The sequence below is a fragment of the Aythya ferina genome (genome assembly GCF_964211825.1).
Source record: "Aythya ferina genome assembly, chromosome: 4".
NCBI lineage: Eukaryota > Metazoa > Chordata > Aves > Anseriformes > Anatidae > Aythya > Aythya ferina.
The window spans coordinates 27162156-27187943 of record NC_140300.1 but is presented as its reverse complement, the minus strand read 5'-3'; the positions used below and the strand labels follow the sequence as shown (position 1 = coordinate 27187943).

General features: G+C 37.8%; 2 protein-coding genes across 7 annotated transcripts; one reads left to right on the top strand and one right to left on the bottom strand.

Moving 5' to 3' along the window:
* NIPAL1 (NIPA like domain containing 1) lies at positions 1 to 11072 on the bottom strand. Of its 6 annotated transcripts, XM_084518876.1 has the most exons (7): positions 10457 to 10724; positions 9848 to 10023; positions 6637 to 6898; positions 5210 to 5266; positions 4566 to 4656; positions 3811 to 3971; positions 1 to 2819 (listed from the first exon to the last, which is right to left on the bottom strand). In XM_084518876.1, exons 3-7 carry the CDS (start codon positions 6860 to 6862, stop codon positions 2215 to 2217), a joined length of 1140 nt encoding a protein of 379 aa, XP_084375002.1. In that variant the 5' UTR covers positions 6863 to 6898; positions 9848 to 10023; positions 10457 to 10724; the 3' UTR covers positions 1 to 2214. The 6 variants fall into 6 exon arrangements, with proteins under 6 accessions (XP_084375002.1, XP_084374999.1, XP_084375003.1 ...); XM_084518873.1 differs by lacking the exons at positions 9848 to 10023; positions 10457 to 10724 and adding an exon at positions 10908 to 11072; XM_084518877.1 differs by lacking the exon at positions 9848 to 10023 and having other exon boundaries at positions 10450 to 10725.
* An 8309-nt stretch (positions 11073 to 19381) lies between these two features.
* On the top strand, positions 19382 to 24140 carry CNGA1 (cyclic nucleotide gated channel subunit alpha 1; the record flags this gene model as incomplete). The annotated part of the gene is made up of 7 exons (XM_084518803.1): positions 19382 to 19488; positions 19833 to 19895; positions 20260 to 20289; positions 20389 to 20490; positions 21408 to 21515; positions 21650 to 21756; positions 22723 to 24140. 7 exons carry the CDS (start codon positions 19382 to 19384, stop codon positions 24138 to 24140), a joined length of 1935 nt encoding a protein of 644 aa, XP_084374929.1.
* Positions 24141 to 25788: the final 1648 nt, after the last annotated feature.

The following is a 25788-nucleotide window of genomic DNA, read 5'->3' as shown; positions in this document are numbered from 1 at the left end:
TTTGCTTTGGATCTACCAGATAGCATTTAATTGCTGATCAGAAATATGAACATGCTCATTTTTTTCCCATATTTACAAAATACAGATCATTCAGTGCATAATCGATGAGCAATTTAGTACAAGAAAATTATTAGTATCATTTCATCAAAAAATTAAACTTCTCTGAAATTATTTACTAAATATGATCATTTTCAAAAATAATACCTCTTATAGCAAACGTCTTTATACAAAAGATAATCAATAATTTACTTTGTAACATTATAGAGCTCTTGTACACCATGACAATAAACAATAACTTGAGTTTTCTGCAATGGTAAAAAAATAATATTTTTCTAGATGTTATGATGTTATTTTTACGTGAAAGTAAACATGCAGGTCCAGTAAGCAAATACACAGTTTTTGCTTCTTCTAAACAAGGATTTGGAAATAAGGTACAGATGATTGATACAATTTCTTCTTATTCCTGTACATATGCCAACTACAGACCTATACAAGTGAAAAAAAGGTGCTTGCAGTTTAGAAGTAACTTCAAGCTAATATCCCTAGTGCTACTTTTCAGGTTTTGATAGCTTCTAAATCCTCATTAAAATAAAGGAACAGTCTTTAACAAGTGAGATGTTTCATGAACATCTTTCAAAAGTACATGACTTTGACATCAAGATTGAACTTTACACAACACAAACATGAAATATAAGCAGCCCACTATTTACCTGTAAGAACAAAACGGTTGCTTTCTCTCTGCAGAACAATCCATTATCCACACACAGTGTCAACTTTTACTCCACTCTTTGAATGTTAAAGAATATACAGCCTGCTTTATGAAGAGGTTCTGCTTGGCATATAAATCTCAGCTGATTAAAATTCATTTTTAATGAATCCAGCTTTCTTGCTCAACTGCTAGCATCCACTGGCAAGGGTTCTGAAAAACCCAAGACATGGAAATAAAACATTTCCATTGAATTCCTTGTGTTCCACACATCTGCTTGCTGAAGCTGCATTCTTGCTCACAAAGTGCCAAAAAAGGGGACTGTAATGAGTAAAACGTGGGCTGTGCAAACTGCTTTTAATGAGATGATAAAGATCAGTGACCACAACTGAGGAAAATGAAGCACTACAGATACTGATCTTCAAGGTCTACAGAAGATTAATAGCTAAAACACATAGTAGAGATGAATACTCATCTTTAGAGAAGAATAGAAAGACAAAATAAAACTTCAATGTTTTGATGTTTCTCATGCATTCTTTACAGACCTTCCTTTATCTAGTGTTTTTAGAAATACCACACTGATTGGAAAACAGATTTTGCCTTTATAACTGAACATAGACTAACATTACTGTTTTACTGTTAAACACCACCTTTAACAAACCAACCTTTTTGGAAACCAAACCTTTCTAGAAATTGAGAAAATCTTTCTAAAAGCCTAACTGGGTTCTGATGAATAGATGTATTAGGAAAAAAATGGAAATATGTTAATTCCGTCTTAATCCTCAAAGTAGTATAAAACAGTGTGGAAATTCTTAAGTGTCCATTCTGGTTTGCTGCCTTTGAATCATGTATTCTTTCATCTTATGTAATTTTTTAAGCTAAGAACAACTGCTTTAATGGCTCACGTGAGCTTGATTTTTCTTAAAATGCATCTTGGTCACAGTTTTGAAATAAAAAGTACATGCACAGTCAGGATTAGGAATCCATTCAGGAGTCCTAAGGTAGAAAAGCTAAAACACTTTCCTTTTTATACATGGACTCTGAGGGAGACTGGTTACCAAGAACCACATTTCATTTTTCTTTTTTGTGATGTCTATCGAAGGTTCATTGGTAGGTGGTCAAAAGCTGTTACTAACATAGTGCTTGTTACTTTAGCAAGGGTATTATCTTTAATCATGATAGGAAAGTTGCATTTTGTAAACACAGTTTACAAAGATCATTCTTTCTTGCTAAAATTCTCTAACAGGAGATACCACAAGAAAAATGGACAAACTTATTCATTGCTTGACACCTAATAACCACCACATTTCTGTCTGTCAGGTTAATTATTGAACATTTTCATTCATCACTACCAACAGCTGGCACACACAGACAATTGTGTCCCCACATTTAACGCCCTTTACAGACATTTTTCCAGAGGATTGCAGCGAAGATGAATGTTCTGGTAGACACAGCTGGGCTGAGTCTGCAATCTGTGATACTGGGAGGAGGAACTATCACTTGAGATTTCATTGAGTAAATAAAATATTGTCCTCCTCAAAAACCACAGCTGGGTCTTCCAAGCTCTCCAGTAAAGTATGAGAGGTTTCGTATTCGTGCTGTGGCGATGATGGTTCTTTCGCAATGGTGGACATCAACTGACTCCAGGTGATATCAGTATTTTTGAAAGCATGTAATAGAAAAATGCCTATGATTATAGTGCAGAATCCACTAAGGGTCCCAATGATATTATCCAGGTCCATACTGCTCCACTCCTTGAACAGGATGATGGAGCATGTCACCACCGTCGTGGTGAAACACACGTAATAAATAGGTGTCACTAGAGATGTATTAAACACATCCAATGCTTTGTTGAGATAGTTGATCTGAGTGCTGACTGAGAGCACGAGGATTCCCAACAAAACATAAACCAGGGGACGTCGATAAAACGGCTTCCTTTCCAGCATTTCCTTAATGGCAATGCCCAGGCCTTTGACAGATGAGACAGAGAAGGCACCAATAAATGAGCAAATTAAAACATAGATCAGAATGTTTGTCTGACCTCTCCTTGGAGCCACAATAAAAATCAGAGTGAGGGCAACAGCTGTCAGGAGAACAGCAAATGCAACAAACACTGTAGGAAAGAAGAAAGATTAAATATCAGGCTCCATTCAAGTACACGCTAAAAGTTACTCAATTTCTCTAACACTTCTCTAAGAACTGTAGCACAAGTTTATTGCAATTGCATCCACTTAAGAATATATTTGAAATAAATCCAAAATACATGCTTTGTATTTAAAATGTTTATGCCATCTGTGTGTTTACTGGGCTATTTAAACAGAGTCACCAGAAAATAATAACAAATACACTGTGACACTCTCTCCAATCTCCAGACAAAATAAGTTTTTTTTTTTCCACCACCCCCCTTCAGCTTAAAGACTGTCTCTCATCTCCTTAAAACGGTAAGCACAGAGTCTTTGAGGAAATGGTGTATGAGCACATGGTTATAATAAGAAGTATGTAACGAAAGGTTCCAAGAGATCACCTGAATTTTTGAACGTATGAGCTATCTTGAATTTAGCTCATTTTTGTCCTGTGCTACACTTCTCCATGTGAAATTCTTTCATTTCTCAAACACATTCTCCTTGAAATGTACCCTAGGGCTATCATCATTTGATTTAATGAACATCTGTTTACTTAGAGCAAGCAGTAATTAAGACTTAGAATTGGACGTCAATTCAAGTGGAATAACTTAGGAACTAGTTGAAGGTGAAAGTAACCAAAAGCTGTGATTTGTTTAAAGTGGAGATAACTCGAGTTAGAGCCTTTGAACTCCTCAAAGGGCAGGAAGAAGCAGTACATCATTTCTTAGCCAAATAATTTGCAAGAAGCTGTGTAAGATGTATCGCTCTTAAGCCTGCATCCTTGGGAAACGTTATGGTGCATGCAGAAGCCTTCTGTGCTCATACTGATGTTAAGGGATACTGGGCTCCCAGTACAAACAGCCCAGGACAGCTCTGTAGCCAGGACCTTCCCATCAGAGATCCCAATTCACTCACTCACCAACACGCAAAGTTTGCTGTGTAAATGCCTGCCATGAAACACAGCAGGTTCGGCCTACAGACCTGGATCTTGCAGCTTTATTTCCATCTCATCCAGTGAAGTGACCTCCTCTTCCTCAGGGGCGTGAATAACCATGACCGTGGACCCCAAAATGCTCAGCACACAGCCCAGCTTGCCGTGAATATTCAGCCTCTCATTTAAAAAGTGAGATGACAATATAGCACTGTTTGGCAAAGCAGAAATAGAGAGTTCAGCTCCACCAGCTTAAAAATACAAGCTTTAGATTTAAAATACTGTAATTCAATTTTGATAATAAGCTATTTCCCAGAAGGTTTGTTGAAAGCGTAATCCATGTATTTTCTGCTTCTGTGATAGTTATATTCATGTACTTGCTTCAGTACTTGGAAATTATTTATTTCTTCATACATCGGAAATAATGAGTGTTTGAAGGGTGTTCATATTTAAAAAAAAATAACCAAGAATTTTAACTGTGGATATTATAAAAGCTAAAATTTTATTGGCTTTCTTTCCAGAAGGACTTCAGCAAGACAAAACAACACCAAAAGGAAACTCAGAATGTATACTAAGTGTATCTTAATATGAAGTTATATTTTCAAAAACAACTTATGTTATAGGAGTATTTTAAGGAATGCTATATTTTCTTTTGAGATTTTGTCACATGTGAAAAAGATATATATTTTTTTTTTTGTCTGTATTTGCCCTTCAGTTTTCTTATTAAAATTCTCTGCTTTTAGCCAAAGACATTATTTTTTTAATCAGATGGTCAACGATTAGTTTGCTTCCAATTTGTACTAACCTTATGAGAACACTCAGTGCACCCAAAGGGGTAACTAAGGTTGCAGGTGCAAAGGCATAGGCAGCAAAGTTTGCAGCTTCTCCTAATCCCACTGTAGAAGAAAGCACATTTGGATCAGATGGGGGAGAAGGAATAAAAGGAATGCTACTTGTAAGTATATTTTGTATGACAGATTTGACAGCTAATATAAAACGATATTTTTTCTAAATAAAATATGCAGATTTTGATTTCAAAATTAGCTGTATGATCTCTTCTGGACATAACTTTCTTCAGTCCTCATTTCCATTATGTGTCCTCCCCCTAAGCACTGTATGCTCCAGTATGACTATCCAAAGGGTATGACAAAGCCAAAAGCAGGCATTTGCAGACCAATTTTGCACTGGCTGCACCTTACTGCAAGGAGTGTTGATAACACCACAAAGCTGGACAGGTTCAAACCCCTTGCTTTTGACCAGATACAGAAGAAAAGGGTTTAATTCTGCAAAGAGCAAACATTTGAGATGGGATATCAGAACGGTTTCTGTCATAAAGCTGATTGTTTTTAAGAAATTAATTCCCTAATTTTTCACTCTCCTCAGTTAAAAGAAATGTCTTTACAGTCAGCTTTTTATTTACTTGCAGTTGGGGGAAAAGATGTGACTTACTTGATAGTAGCCCAGCCCACCAAAGCCATTCCTTCAAATAAGAATGTCCACCCTGTCCTGGAAGCAGGGAAAAAAAAAAAAATCTCATCTTAAAAGAAAGAAATCAGCTTATTACAACAACAACAACAAAAAAAACCACCACCCTGCAGCTTCATTTTTGGATCAAGTCATATGAAGTACTGAAACAGCAAGCAATCTAGATGTGACATGAAGAATATTTTGCTCAATTTTGACTGACTTTTTTTTTTTTATTAATCACTATTTCTTTATGACTTATACTTGTGAAAAATGATACTTGACTAAATACACATGGAGAAAAAGTTCTTGGAAAAAAATTTCTTGGAAAACCTAAAATGTCAATGAAGATTACCGATGATCTTAAGATACACTTTGAGATACCGTCCCAGGTCAGATCCAATATATTCATACACAGCTGCATTTTTGACTCTGCTTATAATTTAAATTCAGAGAAATTAGAAAGGAAAATGTCACTGAATGCACGATATTTTTCTTGCACAAAATACAAGTAAATTGTAAATTCAGTAACAGTTTTTTCAAATACTCAAATTCTCTGGAATAGTAGATTTTGCAATAAATGCAACAACAAACAACTGTGAATGCTGTACATTTAAGTACCATACAAATGCAACTATCAGATTAGTCTAAGGGTTTTTAAAAGCTCCCCACATTTTTTTAGCTCCACATCTGCTGCCATCAATGAAAGATTAGCTACCTGCAGAACCTTTTGTAGTGAGAACTTTTTCTAAAGCTCGTTGCACTTTGCTTTTTAAAAGGAAATAAATCTAGTGACCATCTCGAGCCTTTCCAGCTCAAAGATGGAAGAAATACAAAGGAAAAAAAATAGAGGAAGGCTTTATGAAGGGCAAGACAAAGGGAGAACTTTGTTTGGTATCTAACTGCTGTCAGGGAGGAAATTATTACCAGATTACTGTCTTAATAGCCACTGTCACCCTCAAAGCCCAAAGATTTCTGACTACTCAGTCCCTGTAGACACAGGCAGATGAATAATGCTGGATTTCTGACAGCAGCCAAGAGGGGACATGTGACCACTGCTGAAGTTCTGCACTGTTAAACGCCAGCAGCTTTAATTGTGCAGGCTGTTAATTGAACCTCTACTTTGAGGAGCTGTAAGAGAGGCTTTTGTGCTTTTCCCTTTTGGAAAGGACAAAAACTCATCCTAAGTCATAAAGTTGAATTTACTGGTTTGTACCCTATGAACAGATTAGAAATTAAGTGAAACTTGGCTTATTCCTGCTTTCCTAGACTACTACCTGGGTTGATGTAATTCACATGCAGCATATCAACTACCCCCCCCTCTCTTGCAAGCATAGGGTTCCTAAAATTGTGAGTGCAAGAATTAGGTGTAATTAAGCTATTAAACCAAGTCCAACAGGAGTGCTGCTTACCAGCTCTGGGGGCTCCTTTGGCGGCCAGTCTCAAGAGGCCCTTCTTCTTCAGGATGAAACTGGAGCCAATGAAGATGCTGGAACCTACTGCCAAAGCCAGGCCGAGGTAGAGTCGGTACTTGAGTCCAGCAGGCGTGGAAAGGCTCAGATTTGTGTTGTTGGAAGTCCCGTCCATACAAGCAAAGGGAGAAGGGCAGGATTCAGCCTTTTCATGGTCCGGCCCCATGCTGGGCAGTCACGGCAAGGGCAGAGAGCACAGCACCTGGGAGGGGGAAAGAAAGCAGAACAAGTGATTTACCAACCAGGCACAGCTCTGAATGAGCCACCACCGTGCTCCTTTCTGCATTTGCCCTGAGTACTCCTCTTTTCTGACCCTGCAGATAATTCCTGAAGTGCCAACACAAAATCTGAACAATGTTCACAATTCTGTCCCAAGTTCTGACAGGTGCCCCTGTCACCACCCAACCCTACAAGTCACAGTGTGTACCTTATTTTATATGTATTTTTGCACTACATTGCCTCTGTTAAGCAATTACAGCAATACCAAAGAATGCAGCAATCAAGTATTATCTGAAAGGGAAAAATCAACTTGAAATATTTAAAAGCTAACCTGAAACCTCACAAATACAGCGTTCTGTGTTGCACAGAGACCACATCCCCATAACACAAACCTATAGCTAAATCCATGATTTCAGACTTTGTCTACCAGAATAAGCCTCCTGTTATTTCAGGCTTTTGCTTTTAAGTTTGTAATTGAGATTTGTGAATGACAAATAAACAAGAGAAGGAAAAAAAAAATCTACGTAGCAAACAAACCCTTGTGGCATACAGCCACTAGTAGGTTTTACTAAAAATGTTTGTCGACTACTGTGTGAAGCAGATCTTCTTTAACCACTTGTGAAATGTTTAGGTGGAGGCCTTGCTGCAGCTCAGAGAGCTTTTCACCTAACCTCACTGACCTGCAGCTAGAGGAGGACCACAGCCTGCAAGGCACAGCCACCAAGCAGACAGCTCCTGGGCTGAGCCTGAAGCTTTGCAAGCTCCGTCAGCCAAGCCTGACTAGCATCACTGCGATGTGAGCCTGCGGGAACGATGCTGTTGTACTTAGCCTAGGCATGTTTATTGGTTTTAAAGGAAGAAGAGGTACTGCATTTCTAAGAACAGAAAGAGGAGCTATTTTGCATGGGGAAGTGCTGGAGGGACAGCAATGCTGCAAGAGGGCATACAGTAGGTTAGGCAGAAGTTTCACGTTTTCACTATTGAAGCACACAAACAGCAAGCATCATACAATAAGGCTGAAATAGCTTTCCTTTTAGGAAAAAAAGGTCTTATTGCTAAGATATGTTAAACTCTAAAACTGCTGATACAGAAGTACAAAAGCTTACTCCATTGTGATTCATATAAAGCATTGGAGGCAACAAATAATTTTGCTTTATGTGCCTCCCTTGTAATTAAATGACACACGAAGGATTCATGCTGCTGAGTGGCACCATCAGTAATACATTCTTTTTTTTTCTCCAGTTGAAAAAACATTTGGAGAGTTGGTAGAAAAGGATACACCTCTGTCTGTTCTGACCTGAGCTATGGAAGTGTTAATGTTGTGTCAGAAGTACTTCATTGCACAACCAGCAATAAGCAACCTTGGGTAATTCATCTAATACTGTTTAGGAAGGAATATTTAAAGTATCAGAAGTATTAAAGATGGCATGGAGTTTGCCAGCATCTCTTCATTTGCAGCTGACAATGCTGACAACCCTGGGAGATACCACCAGAAACAAGGAAAGAAGGAAGAATGCCTGCTCTCAGTTGTCCAGCACCACAGCGTGCCACAAACACACTGCAGTAAATCGACAAACCGTTTGATTTTCAGGCTCTGCAAACCTATTTCCTTGTTTGCCAAGAGAGTTTGTCTAACAGGAGTTGTTTTATATTGCTAAGCCAAACTTTATAAAGACAGTACCACAAGATGGGCACATCCATGACTGCTGCTCTGAGCGCTCCTTTTATGGATTTTTTCCCCATTTTCTGTGGGATTTTGAAGCCTCAAGAGCAAAACTATTTGATTTGTTTTGTCACAGAGTGAACTGAACATCCTTTAAAAGAGGCAGTCACCTGCAGCTGAACATGTATAACAGAAGAATGAAGAGAATATGATACAAGGCACAGAACAAAGGACAGTAGCAGCACATGATTTTAAACCACGCAACTTTTATCAGACTGGGTGAGCTGGTCCATTTAGGCAATAGAAATAAAAGTTTCACCTCCAGTTTGATTTTTTTCAATATCAGAAAACAAATACCTAACGATGGAATAGGGTTGCTACATTTTGCCAGACAGGATTTTCCAGGCAGATGTTCACAGATGTGTTGTCTGCATTGCATGTGGGGCAAACCCAACGTGACCTGGATACGTCACACGTCCACTGCACGCGACCAGGTCACCAGATTTCCTAAGCGTCCTGCAATGTGCTCAGAGCTACCTCCTCTGCTGGGTGTCCAGAAATCCCAGGAAGGTTTTGAAATTCTCAGCTGCCACCTTGCAAAAAACTGTATATCCAAGAAAATCTGGATATATGGCTAGCTGTCCACTCACTATGGATTCTTCAAGAAATCCTCCAAGAAAGGAGAGCTCTCACAAATATGACAGCATTTTAGCAAAGTAACACGGCTTTAGTTTTGTTTCTTAGAGGTAGCTTGATCAAAGGAAAAGCTATAAAGTAAACCAACTGGCATAAAAAAATATAGAGAGAAGGAACAAAGCATTTAGTGCATTGCTTAACTTCTTACAATGATGCTAAACAGGCCTGGCAAAGGTTGTAACACTACTGGACTACTACAGGCTTTGTGTGTGAAGCAGCAACAGTTCCTGCCTTTAATTAAAAGAAAGCACCAAGACAAAAACTCATCTAAGTATGGTCTTTCAGCTACCTGAGATTATAAAGGTAGGTTTGTGCCAGGGCTTTTACAGTGAAGAAGATAACCACTCCTCTCACTGTTTTTGTGAATGGAGAACTGGGGTTCAGCTGTAGCAGAACAGCAGGGTTATTCCCTTCCATACAATGTTACCAATTCTGCAATGTAAGTTTCCCATTCTCTGGCAGACTATGACACCCAATAGTGAAAATGTAACCATGCCATCCATGATAAGTCAGTAAGTGACTGTCACGGGATGTTCCTCTATGTCCCGTAACACAACCTTTGCTCACACTTACAAAGAAGCACTATGTCTTTACTACGTCCCATCCTCTTGATCCTGAGAAGAGTCCCCGTGAGCAGCGGTGAGCTCTGTTTATCTCACTGGGATTTTTTTTTCCTTTTGAAAAACGTGCTGTTTGTTCCACTTGCATGCAAAGACAAATGGCACCTCATGGCTCGCCGGAGGAGGGGACTGCGGGGGCATTACTACTACTTTACAACCCATTGTAAGCAGCCAGATGACGATGGAGGGAGGGCATTAGCTAAGCCAGTTTCCCCTCCCCACGGACACGTCCCCAGAGCCCCTCCGGAGCTATCAGCACCCCGCTGGGGGCTGGAGCCAGCCGCAGGTCGCCCTCCCAAGGGATTTTTCTTCCGGTCAGCCGAACCCGAGAGCACCACCAGGCACCACCCCGGCCGCCCGCATGCCGCCCCCCACCCAAACCTCACCTCCCCAGCCAGCCCCGAGGACACCCCACTCACAGGAACACACCAGGAAAACCCCAAGGCAGCGCCTCCTACCCCCCACATGGCTATTTCAGGCGGCTCTCGCTGCCCACAGCCGAGGGACGAGCCCCCCCCCCCGGCCTCCCCCTCCCCACAATGTCACACCCCTCACCCAGCACCTGCGTGACGTCACGGCCGGGCTTCAAGGCAGCGCTCCCACCCGCTGCCCCTCTGGCGGCTCCGCCCGGCCCGGCCCGGCCCAGCAGCTGGGCGTGCTCCGTGTTGTGTTGTCTTGTGCTCGCCCTTCCTCCCTCTTCACCCCAAAGCACGGCCCCACGGAGCAGCCCGGGGCTGGCTGGGCCCCCTCGGGTCCCTTCAGCCCTCCTCAGCCCACCTCGGGTCCCCTCGCCCCCGGAGCACAGAAGTGGGGCAGAGCCCGGGGACGCCTCCCCTGAGGTGACTCCCTCCGGTCCGACAGGCTTCGGGGTGTCTCGAGGAGCAATTATCTTTATTACCCAATCAATAGTTTCGAGGTAGAAGTCGAAGCCCTTGTTGTTGTTGTTGTTTTCAGTGAAACGCTTTTAGGTGATTTCTGGCTGAAGTTATTCTAGGGTTGTCCAGCGCACTTACCTGCGGTGGTCTGAGGACATTCAATAGGCAGAGAGATCCCCAAAGTGGAGCCAGACAGCTGTGAATTAGGTACAGGTATCCAGAGCAATGCGTGGACATACTGCCCTCAGCCCAGCTTTCGGAGCACAATGCCTACGACAGCGGTTGTTGATCCTGCGAAGTTTATGAGATCTGGAGCCGGCTGGTGAAACACGCCTGCAGTGTCATAAAGCAACTCGGGCTTCCCTGCCTTGGCCGTATGGTCATGGGGTTAGGCTGAGAGATCAGGTTCAAAATCTTAGCCTGATATTTGATTTCTGCATTTATTTTTAAATATAAACAGCACTGCATATGTTAGAAGAAAAGGAGCATTGCATTTCTTTACCTGTCCACTTCACGATGTCACTACTACTGTAGGAACCTCTGTGGAAGGTGGCCTGAACCGCATCTGGGCTGCCTTATCAAGAGGGCTTGACTCTCAGCTTTAAGGTTTCTAAAACAGAGGTTACTGCTGCAAAGGAACAGTAATTTTAAATATTAGTTGAAACAGTTATATTGAAATCTTAAAGCATAATCTGAAAAACTGAGAGCAGGCTTGTATCTTCTCATACACCCTAAGCACACCTGGAGGATAAAATCGTATACGTGAATGGTCATTAGTCTGCTCCCAGCTCCTATTTTTGCTTTGTGTCCCCTCTGATGTGTCAACTCTGTGGGTTCACACCCCTGTTTCTGTCAAAATATGCCATTTCCCCCAGCTTCCTGCAATTCGACTGAAACATGCGAAGTGTCAATCTTGCAAACAACTCTGTTGACAGATCTGGAGAGAAGAGGGGTGGTGGTGGTGGCGGCATGTGCACGGGCCTGCTGTGGCAGCAGATGGGTGAGCTGCCACAGCCCACCCCTTCCTCTGGTGCAGCTCTTGCTCACCTACTGGTTGGAGCGTTCCTCATGGTATCCAGAACATGAATGCTGAGAAACCATCCAGTTAACACTTCTGCAGATTTGCTTCTCTATTGGCCAACTATTTCAGCAGATGATGGACATCAAAGTATTTTTAATTAAGGAGTGAAATATTTGAGATATACTTAACTTGTTACTTGAAATATATATATATACTTTGAAATAGATGAAGTATATATATACTTCTTTATATAGCTCAAGCTTCATATTTTTAAATCTGCAATAAATAGTGAAAACACTGTGAAACCCTCTTTTTCTGAGAAAAATAAAGTAAAAAATAAATGAGCTAACAGTCAAAGACAATGTACTTGCAATCTATGATGTTATTACAGAATCGAGTGGGTTCATGTGTGTATTTTTCCTTGATGATTTATAGTACTTTGCATACTCACATACTTTCAAAGAACTTTGAGACAATGCCAGGAAGAAAGTACATAAAATTAATTTATCAACAGTGATTTTTTTTCTTTATTTTGGATGACATATAAAGGTCAACTGAGTAAGAAAATAAAGTCTTGATAGACTATCTTAACATGTGACATGAAGAGGAAAAAGATGGTAGTTTATCCTTCAAAATGGCTCATGTGACTGATTTAGAGCAATGCCTGCCTCTTCAGCTAATGCAAATAAATCAGTGCAGCTCCTCTTTTGTCAGTGGAGCTCTGCCAGCTATTGCTAAGCAAAGACCAGTCTTTTTGGTGTATGAAATAATAGATATGTATGTACTAACAGTCAAAGCAATTCAGTGACAGGTTGCATTTTTCCAAAAGTGTTGTAAGGATAATGTTATGAAAACCTGCTATACCTTGCTGTTTTTGTTTGTTCGTTTGTTTTTATATGTTTGTTTTTAATATGTTTTCCATTAAATTTATGGAAAATGCAAAAAAGAAGTTGTGCTAAAATTCTGTAGCTTATGCAATAAATGAACAACACAATGAAACTGGCTGTTAAGCAAATACTTATCTTAATTGTTGTTTTTCAACAAAAATGGAACCACCTAAAGCCAACCTTACAATTTCACATTTATAAATAAAATTAGAAATATGGAAACCTAATTTTTTGTGCCTTAATAATAAAACCTTATTGCTGTGCTCACCCGGAATGCTTTAACTAAACAAAGTTTGTGTAGCTAGTAGAGGTGCAGTTGTGAAGCAAGTTCTATGCTTTTTTTTTTTTTTTTTTTTAGTTCATTTTTTCTTTTTTCCTTTTATTTGTATATGTGTTTATTAGGAAAGCTGTCTATGGCATTTTGAAGTCCTGTCATTATTGCTCAGCTTCCTTATTCTGCATTTCTCTCCTCTGTGTGCAGTTGCTGCTGCCCCTCAGGGTCCAAAGATGAGCTCCACTATGTATGGCAGCTGCAGAGAGCCTTGTTATCTGTCCTGGCATGTAGCCATGGAGGAATGACCATGTCAGCCCCATATGCTGACAATTAAATACAGACCCATAGGAACAACAGATAAAGGAACTAACTTCAACTAGTACAAGAAACACTACCTCTAGATGGCAGTTTGATACGATTAAAATGCTGTAGTTGCTGTGTATTGATCACCCCTATACAACTCGCCTGAAAAATACACAGATAGTGTCTTCTGATCTATTATACTACTATGAATGAAGGACAGTCGAGGCTATATATATGAAGCCTATTTTAACTACAGTGCATTTTCTACCACTTTTATCAGTGACAATATCATATATTGATGATTTTATTTGAAATAAAGAGAATTAATCTCAGTGGGATCACCATTGTCCATATCGTCGCATCATTATTCCATGTAATCAGCTCAGTTTTCCTGTGTTGTTTTAGCTTGAAATAAATTTCTGCTAAACAGAAATCTTGACTGACTATTCAGAGCTCCTGGCACTCCTGTAGGGTCACCATCACCTATTCTCTGATAATATTGTTGAATGAGGTTGTTTGCTTGATTGTTTTTCCAGAGGGAGAGCCCCTCTCTTCCTTGCAGGTTCCAGGTTCAGAGAAGAGACATTTTATGCTATGCCAGCCGGGGTGGCACAAGGAGACCTTCATCACAGATTCTGCTCAGGGCACACCAATAGCTCTGCTGGGCATGGCCAGCCACAGTGCTTGCCGTGCCCTCGGATATTTCAGAAGCTCTAATCCATCCTCAGAGTAGTCATGCAAAAACTAGGGTCTGGATCTGGAGGATACTGGTAAAACGCTTTGACATAGGCTTTTAGCATGCTATGTGGTGCTATACTACATACCTCTTAGCCCTCATGTTCACAGAAAGCTGGAAGTCTGTCCAGTGCTTTCAGATTCCAACCTCACCTCTACATATGAATCCACCACACATTTAACGCTAAAGTAAAAATACAGTACCACCTACTGGTGGAGAAACTGATTGCACTGGAGGTTTTTCATTCACTAAGCCTCGTTAGGGCTGGCTGTGCTTCATGACACTGAATTCCCCATATCATGTCTATGCAAAGCAGTATTAAATAAGCCAGAAGCCTCGGAGCTTTCTCAACTTCAGCACTCCCGACACTGAATACATTACGTGCTGAAATAGCATCAGCACTAGAAAAGACAGAAAGGTATTTGCAGAAATTAAGCCTGACAAAACTGTGGTCAGAATCCAACCACCCGTCTGTTAACGTGGCTACAACACAATAAACTGAAAGGCAATACTATTCCATTGAAACCTACTTAAAATAAGTAAATACATGTGTATGATGTATTTAGTGTTCTGGTTATGGGTGTTTGAAACTGGAGATAGCTTTAATAGGATTGAGAAGAATTACAGATACACTGACAAAGCAAGATACAAAAATAGATTAAAGTTGGCCTACTAAAACGATAATCCAATAGTGTGGCCATCCTCCCATCAGTCAAGGGCACTTCACTGAAACACGGAATGATAGGAAAAATATCTGTGAAAAACTATTGACACTGAACTAATCTAGCTATCACTGAAGTCAATAACAAATGTCTAAATGACTTTTAAAGGAGGGCAGAATTGAGACCGTTGTGTTGAGCATTGTGTTGATCTTTTCTACAATGAGGGCAGAATTAATTTGATGCTTGTGAGATGCACAGTTGAGGCATATGTCCCAGGCACACAGTGCCACCACATATTCACAAAACAGCTGCTCAGCATCAAATGCTGAGAACATTCAGACTGCACACTAAGCAGAAGCCTGTGAGAATGACAGGCAGAACCGATTCTGATTCAATACCAGACCTCCAGAGATTCCTTTAGTGTCTATGATTTAGGATAGGAATTGGATTTCAGCCCTTCAAAGATATCTGTGAAACAGTGGGTAGGATTTATAAGATTATTTGCACCTTATTCCATTTGCTAAGTTGGATATTTTATTGTAGATTTCCAAATCTGGGTTCTAGTGGGTATAATGTTATGTATTTCCTTGTTGTTTAGTAGTGTTTACTTTAAAACTTTTTTTTTTTTTTTTAAACTTTAAAACTTTATGTTTCAAATATGTGTTCTATTTCTTAAAGAAAATGAACTCTATGTCTCAGTTGCAACTTGAGATAAAGATCCCACTTCAAATTTGAACATTCACTCCTTTTACTGCATAAAAGCTTTTCTCCCATGGATTTTGTGCTGAGTAGGGCTTTTCATCTCCCCTCCCAAATTTAATTTTACTCATTCCTATGAAATCCAGCAGTGAAACAAGAAAGCCGAGGTATGCAGGTACCTCAACATCTTCTCTTTCAAAGTACACTAGGATGCTCCTAGTACACTGCAGGCTTTCATGGTTGTGTAGCCACTGCAGCTGAACTCCTGCACCTTTCTAATGGAGGAGGACTGCAAGGACATTTTTTATATCATCATTTGACACTAAGTATATACGCACCAGTAGTGGTGGTTTTTTGTTATTGTTGTTTTTATGTTTTTAAGAATTAAATAGGAATATAAATTTTTTGTTAGATTAATGAGAACTTTCAATAATTAAAAATATTTCAATTATTCTTTTATATTTCATTTTTATATTTTATATTATTGTTCATTATTATTTATTATTATATTTATTATCTTATTATCTTTTTATTTTTATTTTTATTTTAGTTTCAAGCTCTTGTGCATGTTGAAAGGGCTAGTAAGCTTCTGCTCAGGTGAGGGATAATAGTGACTGCCACTGTCACTTTCATGTCTCTCTAAATCTCAAAATCCATCACTAGGTCAAGGAAATCCTCCTCTAATATCCATGTCCTTCCCTGGCAATAATTCAGAGAACTGCACATGGGACTGGCTGTTTGAGAAATTGATCAATAAGGGATTTATGTATGAAATGCTGATGATAGTTAGGTTTTTACAGTGGCTCCACTTATGTAGTAAGGAAACGTGGCTCATTTAAAGGACTGGAATCGCTATCAGAAGCAGCAGACTACATTAGCAAGGTAAGCATGCACACCGATGAAACCTCTTACTGTAGAACTGCTAAGGACTCTTTTTGCATGTTAGAAAAGAGATATTTTGCTAAAATAGGATATTTCAAAGTTACTGATGATTTTTTGCCTTTTTTTTTTTTTTTTTTTTTTTTTTTTTTTGTAATGAAGAGAGTAGATCTTCCACCACAGTAAATTCTGTTCTTGGTTATCATTTCTGCAAACATTTTTTTTTTTTTTCCTCTGAAAATAATCAGTAGAGAAGTAAATATAGTGGGCCAATAAGAGAGTGAGAAATTGGCAAAATAAAAAAGCAGAAGAGTTGGAAGCTAATCTTCCATTCACTACAGTCCTGTACAAGGATAATACTGACTTAATTTTCTTGCAACCCTGAAGATTTTGATGCACGGTAATTAATATAGTCAATTTTTAGGTTATAAGGTTTGAAAACTTAGTTGTTTGCTGTAATAGCCACATTTCAAAATCCAATATAGTAAAAGAAAACTATTGGTGATGATGCAGTAAACACAATTCAATAAAAATCTAAAATACTTGCAAAGCATGCACTTATCTGTATTACCTTTCAAACTTAATACCTAAGTGCCGTAATGTGACATTGAGCATTAGATGAACAGCATAAAATCAGTATGACAAGTTGTGACAATATATCAGTTGAAGAAAAAATATGTTTCAACAGAAGAGGAAACATGGTGATACAACTTAGTAAAAATAGTCTGACAGATTTTGTTTGAAAAAACTCATAATGCAATCAGAAATGATTAAGGGAAATTCTGGGCCCAGTGAGCTTAATGGGAAAATTTTTGCTGTTCATAGTGCCAGGGTTTTGTCACACAAAAGCTTTAACGAGGTTACTGAGGTCCCCATGATGGGAGTAATTGTTGTGTCTGTACAATTTGCATTGGCCACATGCTGCATCATCATTTCTGTGTCTTAGACTCAAGAATTTCAAAACACGAAGCAATAGCTTTGGTGTTAATGGATTTGAAGATATTTTTGAGCTATATATCCTGACTGAATAGGAGGCAACCTTGGGCAGCATACTTAATGCCCTCTTAGTGCTTCCAGTGTCTTGGTAAAATGAAATCTCCAATCCTGCCCCAAACGGCAGCTCCACTCTCCCAGCAAGTCCTGTGCTTTAGCAGAATACAAAGCACCCCACAGTGCTTTTGTCTCAGTTAGACACTAATGGAGCCAGAGGAAATTTTTGTTTGCAAAAATGCACAGAAATTACTATTTATCTGAAGAACAGGGGAATGTACAGAATACAGATCTCTGCCCAAACTCCAGGCTAAGTACTCTGGATGGGTGTGGATTTTTCTACATGTCCTATTTTACCACACTTCTCTTTGTCTTTAATCTCTAAGTTGTAGACAAATCAGTATGTCTAGATAACAAAAAGTCTTTTTTTTTTTTTCTCCTCCTCTTTTGCAAAGATAAACATGAATTACAAGTTTTTATGTAGAAAAGCTGGTACTGGGAATGCTAATGTGGACTGATTTAGAGTTTGCTGATGGAGGCATGATTTGCCTTGAGATGAGTATTTTTGTATTTGTTTGGTGCTGAGTGACTGGAAGTGGTCGGGCACAGCTTTATTTTACACCCTTATTTGTGAGCTCTGTGAGCTCCACTGTGGCCCTGTGGAGGATATAGGTCAAATCAGGGTGGGACTTTGTGTGCCAGCTTTAGCAGAGCTTTCAGAGCACTTGTAAGCAGATATAAAGCTGCTTAATTCAACCCGGTGTACTTTCGGTCTCCACACATTCAAATACAATTTATCCTTGGAGTAAATCAGTAGAAAAACCCTGTTACAGCTTTTAGTCCACTGGGGAATTTTACCTAGCATTTGCTATGTTTTTTTATGTGACAACTTAGACCTGATTCTTGCTGTTAAGCATGTGAAGACTGAACAACAATGCTGCATGACATTTAGGACTATTCTTGAAAGAACACAACTTAACCTTCAATTTGTATTTTTCTGTATTGAAGAATAATGAATGTTGCTGCATTATTTTTTGTACCATGTACCATTCATGTTTTATGACTGCTGGAAACATGGGTTTTCTCTCCTATTTCTTTTACAGGAATATTTTTTAGTTTCATTGAGTAATAAAGAAAGGCAGGTAAATCTGGCAGTAATGTTGCAGCTGTATCATCCTACTTCTCCTTTGCATTGTGTTTGACTACAGAATAGAAATACTTTCTTCAAGACTGATTCATGCTATGGCACTTGACTTCATACAGCAATGGAACAGACACTCTATACTCTAATTTCATATAGAGAAGGATATTGTGGTTAGCATCTATTTTTAAATCCTAGCCAAAAGGCCCTGTCAAAAACAGATCACTTGTATCCCACAACTGATGCCCAAATAGTTGGCAGTCTCATTGATATTGAGATATAACTGACAAAATTGTAAGAATAGTGGTGGAAAGGCAGAGCAGAATTACTCCACTGCTGAAAAGTTTGTGCGCTGAAGAATGTACTATCTTGCATTTTCAATTTATATATATACGTATACATATATATATATATACACAACATTTTCAGTTTATATATATATATATATTTAATATCGAGATGAACAAAACAGACATGAAAGGTGCCTCTAACTTCCTGGTTACAGTGGTTACTGCTGGTCTCTCTCATCAAAGCATAACTCATGTCAGACATACTGACATTTCTTTGGACAGCCAACCAAGCTTCCTAGTGCCTGTTTTTCAGGATGTCACCTGTGCATGAATCTATTTGTCTATCTCCATGAAACAACTTTTGAGCCTTTAGTTCAAATGAAACAGCGACAGAGGCATCAAACAAAATTTTCTATAATTATTTTTTTTATTTTTTTTCAGTGTATGTGATCAGGAGAAAGACCTAATTAAATGTCTTCTCTAAGAGGAAGTTGTTTTGAGCATTCTTGTCATCAGCAGTTACCTGGTCACTCAGTGCACTGCAGCACCCACGGTGCCCTTTCTTTTCTGGTGGGAATGTCATAGGAATACTGTTGTTGGTTTTGGGGGAAGCAAAGAAGTAAAGGACTTAATTTTAGGGGGAAAAAGAAAATGTGTTCTGCTAGTTGTGAAATGTTGTGATTGTTTCTGAAATTAGTCTTCCTCTACCCAAGCTTGGACAGATTTGACCATGAAGGTAGGAGTGATTGAGACCCATCACTCCCATACAATTATCCCCAGCGTGGTAGTGCAAGACACCAGTGAGGACCCTGGACTGATGGACAAAGGGGAAAACAGGTATGTCAGAATTCTTTTATTCTATTCTATTTTACCATTATGCATCTGTTTTTTTTTTTTTTTTTTTTTTTAATTTTCTTTAATAATTTGAATGGGATTAACTAAGCACAGATAAATTGCCTTCATCTAATTTTCTTGACCCTCTATTAATAAATTATTTTTATAAGATTGTGATATATTGCTTATTGTAAATATTTAAGATATTTTAATCCTTGTCCTTTCAATTTATGTAGATAACTTAGCCCTTGGTTAAAATGGTGAGAAACAGTCTATGACAATTTAGAGGAAATAATTTTTGTATTTCAGCGTGTATCATATAACTCTGTTGTTTTGCTGTTCCCTAGGCAGCGACATCTACCTGGTGCGTTTGCACACTACAATATTAACAACAATAGTAATAAAGATGAGTAAGTACCTTTGCAATTTCATAAAATGAGAGTACTGCAATGCTAGTTGCTTAAGCAGCAATGTAAAAGAATGATCTGCTTCAAATCATTTCCTTATAAGCAGTTATGTCATGCAAGTAACCCCAGAAGAGACTGCACATACATTTGAACTTTACGTACATCAAATATGATGATCATTCCCAGCAACAAAGCTATTGTTTTTATATCTATTAATTTAAATGAAAAGTAGTTCTGTGTGAATAACAAAACAATCTTTCAAGCCAAACAGCTAAGTATAATGTGTTATCTTTACCGAACTCAGATGATTCTAATAAAGAAATGTGGAAAAAATAACTGCATCCCATTGTATTTCCCTTTTCCATAGAGAGAAGAAAAAGAAAAAAGAAAAGAAGAGGTAAGACAACTACTACTACTACTTCTAAGGCATTTAATTTTTTTCCAAATATGCTGTAACTTAGTCTGTAACAACTGAAAATGTTAATTTATTTCTTAGCAAGTCAGAAAATAAAAAGGATGGAGAAGCACAGAAGAACAAGGAAAAAAAGGAAAAAAACAAAAATAAAGATAAGTCCAAGAAGAAAGAAAAGACTGAAGAGTAAGTACTTTTCATTTAGGCCCTGCCACATTAGTGTAATAAAATTGCTTTTGATATAAAACTGAATCCATTCATGGACATCATGTAGACAAGATGCTTATTCTCTATTGAATCAGTTACTGACTGCTGTTGTTCTCCCTGGAATAGTTGTATCTTTATATGTAGAAAATAGAATAAGAACATGTATGCATGCATGGAATTGATCTTAAAAAAATAAATCATGAAAAATCTCCTGTGTATTCTGATTATCCAAAATATTTTGGGTACCACTCTGCAGCAAAAAATGAGCCACTACCAGAAGCTCTTCTGCACATAAGGGCACCTACAAGCAAATAAACTCTTCTGTAATCTAAAAGCTCTTGCTTTACCTTTTGTGTTATGCTTAGAAAAATCATACTTATCTGTCCAATGAAGAGAAACTTAAAATAGTAAAGTAGTAACTTGTGTTGTTTGATTTTATGTTCTTTGGTTTCTGTATGTAAACTATGCTGATATATCATCTTGCTCAGACCTAGACATTACACATAGAGGAAGGCATGGTTTGTGTCACTTATTTAAACATTCATATTCACATAACCATTTTATTTTTTGAAAGACAATTAAATCAGCTATCAGACAAGACAGATAATTTGGTAGGAAACAAATTAATTAAAGAAGGTTGAGACTACATGTGTCCCTATAAAGTAACATGGGACAGCTAAGTTGAGTTTTCTTAGCAAAATCTAGATTCTACACTTTGCAACTCAATGTCATGTCACACCCAACAATCAGCTTGCATTCAAGCAAGGAAGCTTAACTTTTTTTTTTTTTTTTTTTTTTTTAACAGTAATAATTTAGGGAATGCTTTGTTCCTCAAAATTTGTTACATGTATTTTAAGACTCTGCTTAAGTCTCTTTTCTTCTTGCCTACCACTCAGGAAGAAGAAAGAGATTTTCATTATTGATCCAGCAGGAAATATGTATTACAACTGGTTGTTTTGCATCACAATGCCTGTCATGTACAACTGGACGATGATTATTGCTAGGTGAGGTACTCTTTTAATAAAACTTCTGACAAAATGTAATATACCTGATAGAAAATTTACTTCATTCACCAATGATTTCATGTAAGTATTTCATTTTGTTTTCATGGTACCTTACTTTTTCCTTTCCTATTTAGAGCCTGTTTTGATGAGCTTCAAAATGACTACTTGGTGGTATGGTTTATTGTTGATTATATTTCTGACATCATCTATATTGCTGACATGTTTGTACGGACAAGAACAGGTAAGTATGCTTATTGATTTGTTATTCCTATTCATGTAGTTTTATCAAGTGGTTTAAACAATTTAGAAGAATAATACTTATTAGCTGGGCACTCTCAATTAGGTGCAATTTTGAAAAAAAAATCAAAATAAATCTCTGAGTTTATAGTCACAGAAAGGCTACAGTGACCTGTAAAAACAAGAGAAAATCCTGAGTGTATTACTCCAGGATTACATAAAGATTGCAAGGTAAGCTAGGCATGTGGTAAGCTATATACAAGCTGTTCTGCCTAGAACTGCATGAACAAGGCAAAATAAACACACAATGAGCCCAGGTCAGGATCAGGAGTTTGGAAAAATTAGTACCTAAATCTGGATTCTGTATCTAAGAAGCCTCAGATGTTTCCTTGATTTTCAGGACCTTGAGAAAGTAAGACAGACAAGTAACTTCAGCTGCAACTATTTCTTTTAAAATCTTATCCTACATCTAGAGCTAGATGCCTTCAATATGGAATTGAAAGTCCCATACTCAAACTCTTTCCCCTCATTAACCACTCTTTCTATATTTTATTTTATTTTACTTTACTTTACTTTACTTTACTTTATTTTATTTTATTTTATTTTATTTTATTTTATTTTATTTTATTTTATTTTATTTTATTTATTTTATTTTATTTTATTTCCAGTTCATCAGATAGTGGAGCTGTGGAGCGAAAAGAGTCAGAGTTAGAAATGTATAATTTTCAAAGCTGTATAGTGTAGCTAGAGTTGAACCACATGGCACTAAGTTGAATACTTGGATGTATGAAATTCCTTGAAAAATATGAAAAGTCGCAGAATAATGAAAAATATGAAAAGTTATCTGGAAGTTATATAAACCAAAATATATTGTTCAAAATATATTGTTCAAAGTAGATTTGGAGGATTGATATTAAACACAATGTGGTTGAAATTGAAACATTTTTTAATACTTACAATTTGATTTTAGGTTACCTGGAGCAAGGTCTTCTGGTGAAAGAAGAACAAAAGCTTAGAGAGAAATATAAGAGTTCCTTACAATTCAAATTAGATTTTCTGTCAATCATACCAACTGACCTTTTATACTTTAAGGTAGGACTGAATTACCCAGAACTAAGAATAAATCGACTACTCAGAGTTGCTCGGATGTTTGAATTTTTCCAGCGAACAGAAACAAGGACAAACTACCCAAATATCTTCAGAATCTCTAACCTTGTCATGTACATCGTGATTATTATTCACTGGAATGCCTGTGTGTACTACTCGATCTCAAAGGCTATTGGATTTGGGGCTGACACGTGGGTCTACCCCAACACCTCCCATCCTGAATTTGCCCGTCTGGTTAGAAAGTACGTCTATAGTCTCTACTGGTCAACACTGACCCTGACTACTATTGGTGAAACGCCCCCTCCTGTGAGGGATTCTGAGTATTTCTTTGTGGTCGTTGACTTCTTGGTTGGAGTATTGATTTTTGCTACCATTGTTGGTAACGTCGGTTCTATGATCTCCAACATGAATGCTGCCAGGGCAGAGTTTCAAGCAAAGATTGATGCTATCAAGCAGTATATGCACTTTCGGAACGTAAGTAAAGATATGGAAAAAAGAGTTATAAAGTGGTTTGACTATCTGTGGACAAACAAAAAGGCTGTGGATGAAAGGGAAGTCTTGAAGTACCTGCCAGACAAACTAAGAGCAGAGATTGCAATCAACGTTCACCTTGAAACACTAAAAAAGGTTCGGATTTTTGCAGACTGTGAAGCTGGTCTTCTGGTTGAGCTAGTTTTGAAACTCCAGCCACAAGTATACAGTCCTGGGGATTATATTTGCAGAAAAGGAGATATCGGACGAGAAATGTACATTATCAAAGAAGGCAAACTTGCAGTAGTCGCTGATGATGGAATTACACAATTTGTGGTCCTAAGTGATGGCAGCTATTTTGGAGAAATCAGCATTCTTAATATCAAAGGTAGCAAAGCTGGCAATCGAAGAACAGCCAATATTAGAAGTATTGGATACTCAGATTTGTTCTGTTTGTCTAAAGATGATCTCATGGAGGCTTTAACAGAGTATCCAGATGCAAAGGCAATGCTGGAAGAAAAAGGAAAGCAAATCCTAATGAAAGATGGGTTGCTGGACATTGAACTTGCAAATTTAGGAAGCGATCCTAAAGATCTGGAAGAGAAGGTTGCTTACATGGAAGGATCCATGGACAGATTACAAACAAAGTTTGCCAGGTTGTTGGCTGAGTACGATGCTGCACAACAGAAACTGAAGAAAAGACTTACACAAATCGAGAAAATATTGAAGCCAGTTATAGAGCAAGAATTTGCAGACTTGGAAGAACTAGATCCATCTGCAGATAAACCTGGAGTGTCCAAAGCAGAATAAAAACCTAGAGGTTGCCTGTAAGACTTAGGGTCAATCTTGAATGGGGCTGAACACATTTCTATGGGGTTGAATTAATTTCTAATCTTGTAGGACCTGACTATTGCTTATGAAAAATGATTTGTTGAAGTAATGTCACTAATTCCCTACAAGCAACACATATGCGTCAGGTTTAGGAAAGAAGAAGAAACAAGAATGGGGATGGAACATAACACCTTCCTCTTTACACAATACCATTGTACAGCAAATGCATTCTATCTGTGCATGAATAGGGACGGTTTTGCTGACCATTTAAAAATAATTTCTTCATGTCCATTTATGCAAGGAAGGAAGGAAAAGTTTGGTAATAATTGCATTAATTATTTAAAGTAAATATAGGCATGAATCATGATAATACATTTGTGTATAAACAAACACATTTTAATATCTATTGATTAACATAAGATTAATTAAATACAGGAAAATACATAAAAAATAGGTATATCTACAGGGCAAATGCAAGTACTGAAGGTTGGAAAATATTATGACTTAATTGGATCCATGTCAGCTGATTTCTTGAGATGTTAGAGGGCATTATAATGGTGCTTTTTTTGGGATATCACAGGCAAAGGCTGAAGCACGGAGTGGAGGAAATTTGATCATTTTTATGTATCAATATGAGACAAAAGGATGGCAGGATATCTGGTTGCTCTTTCCGTAATAATAACAAATATGTAATATTGAAGGCTGTTCTGCTGCTCCATGTAATCACATGGCTGCTGAACATGGACTACCATTTCTTTAAGATCTGTGCTTTTTTAAGATCTTTAAGATCTGTGATTTTTTGACTAATGTAACAGTTGTGGATGCTGGCAGAGTGCAAGGGAAGAGATGACAGAAAGAGGTCGAACTCTCCCTACAGCACCTTTTGTAGCTACTGTTAGGGGAAGAATACAGGGACTAAATAGGGTGTTTGTATTTCATTTACAGTGTTTTTCTTTCTTCTGTTCTTAATCACTACTAGAGATAGTAAAATCTATGGTTTCACAAGTCAGCTAAGTTTTCAACTGAAAACTTAATATCTCTATCAAAAGAGATATTTTCTTTCTTTCTTCTTTTTTTTTTTTTCTTTTTCTTTCTTTCTTTCATTCTTTTTTTTTTAAATTTATTATTTATTTCTTTTCCTAATTTACGTATCTTTTCATTTGCAAAATTGGTTATATTAGTTGTCATGTCAGACTTGGCTAGGTATTTTCAGTAGATTTTGATCATAGCTATTTAATGCTGGACAAGTTTGATGACAGGGAGTGAGGCAAGGGAGTGCACAGAGAGAATACATAATTCTGTATTTAGAGCATTTAGAATATCTTGGCCAATTGGATGGCAATTGGATTCCCAGTCTTAAAAAATACGTATGTAAAAATTACAATTACTTGATAATACCTCTATATTTCCATTTTTGGCTCTAGCAAGATGGAGATACAATGAACTGGATCTTTTGTAAAAGTGTGGAAAATGTGTCTTTTGCAAAGTGCATTCATTTCTGATTTTTTTTTTTTTTTTTTTTTTTAATGTCGACAAGTTTCTTGAATGGGAGAGTTATATAATGGATTTCACAGATTAAATGTTATGAAGTAATTAATGCATAGAATATAAGGAACAACAAGGATAA

What these genes read in the sequence shown, in the direction of transcription:
- NIPAL1 (XM_084518873.1), bottom strand. Translation starts at nt 6,862, where the DNA reads ATGGGGCCGGACCATGAAAAGGCTGAATCCTGCCCTTCTCCCTTTGCT. An exon ending in GTGGGCTGGGCTACTATCAA is followed by an intron (nt 4,657 to 5,209) that starts GTAAGTCACATC and finishes TTTCTTCTACAG; the next exon opens with TGGGATTAGGAGAAGCTGCA. An exon ending in AATAAAGCTGCAAGATCCAG is followed by an intron (nt 2,820 to 3,810) that starts GTCTGTAGGCCG and finishes TCTTTCCTACAG; the next exon opens with TGTTTGTTGCATTTGCTGTT.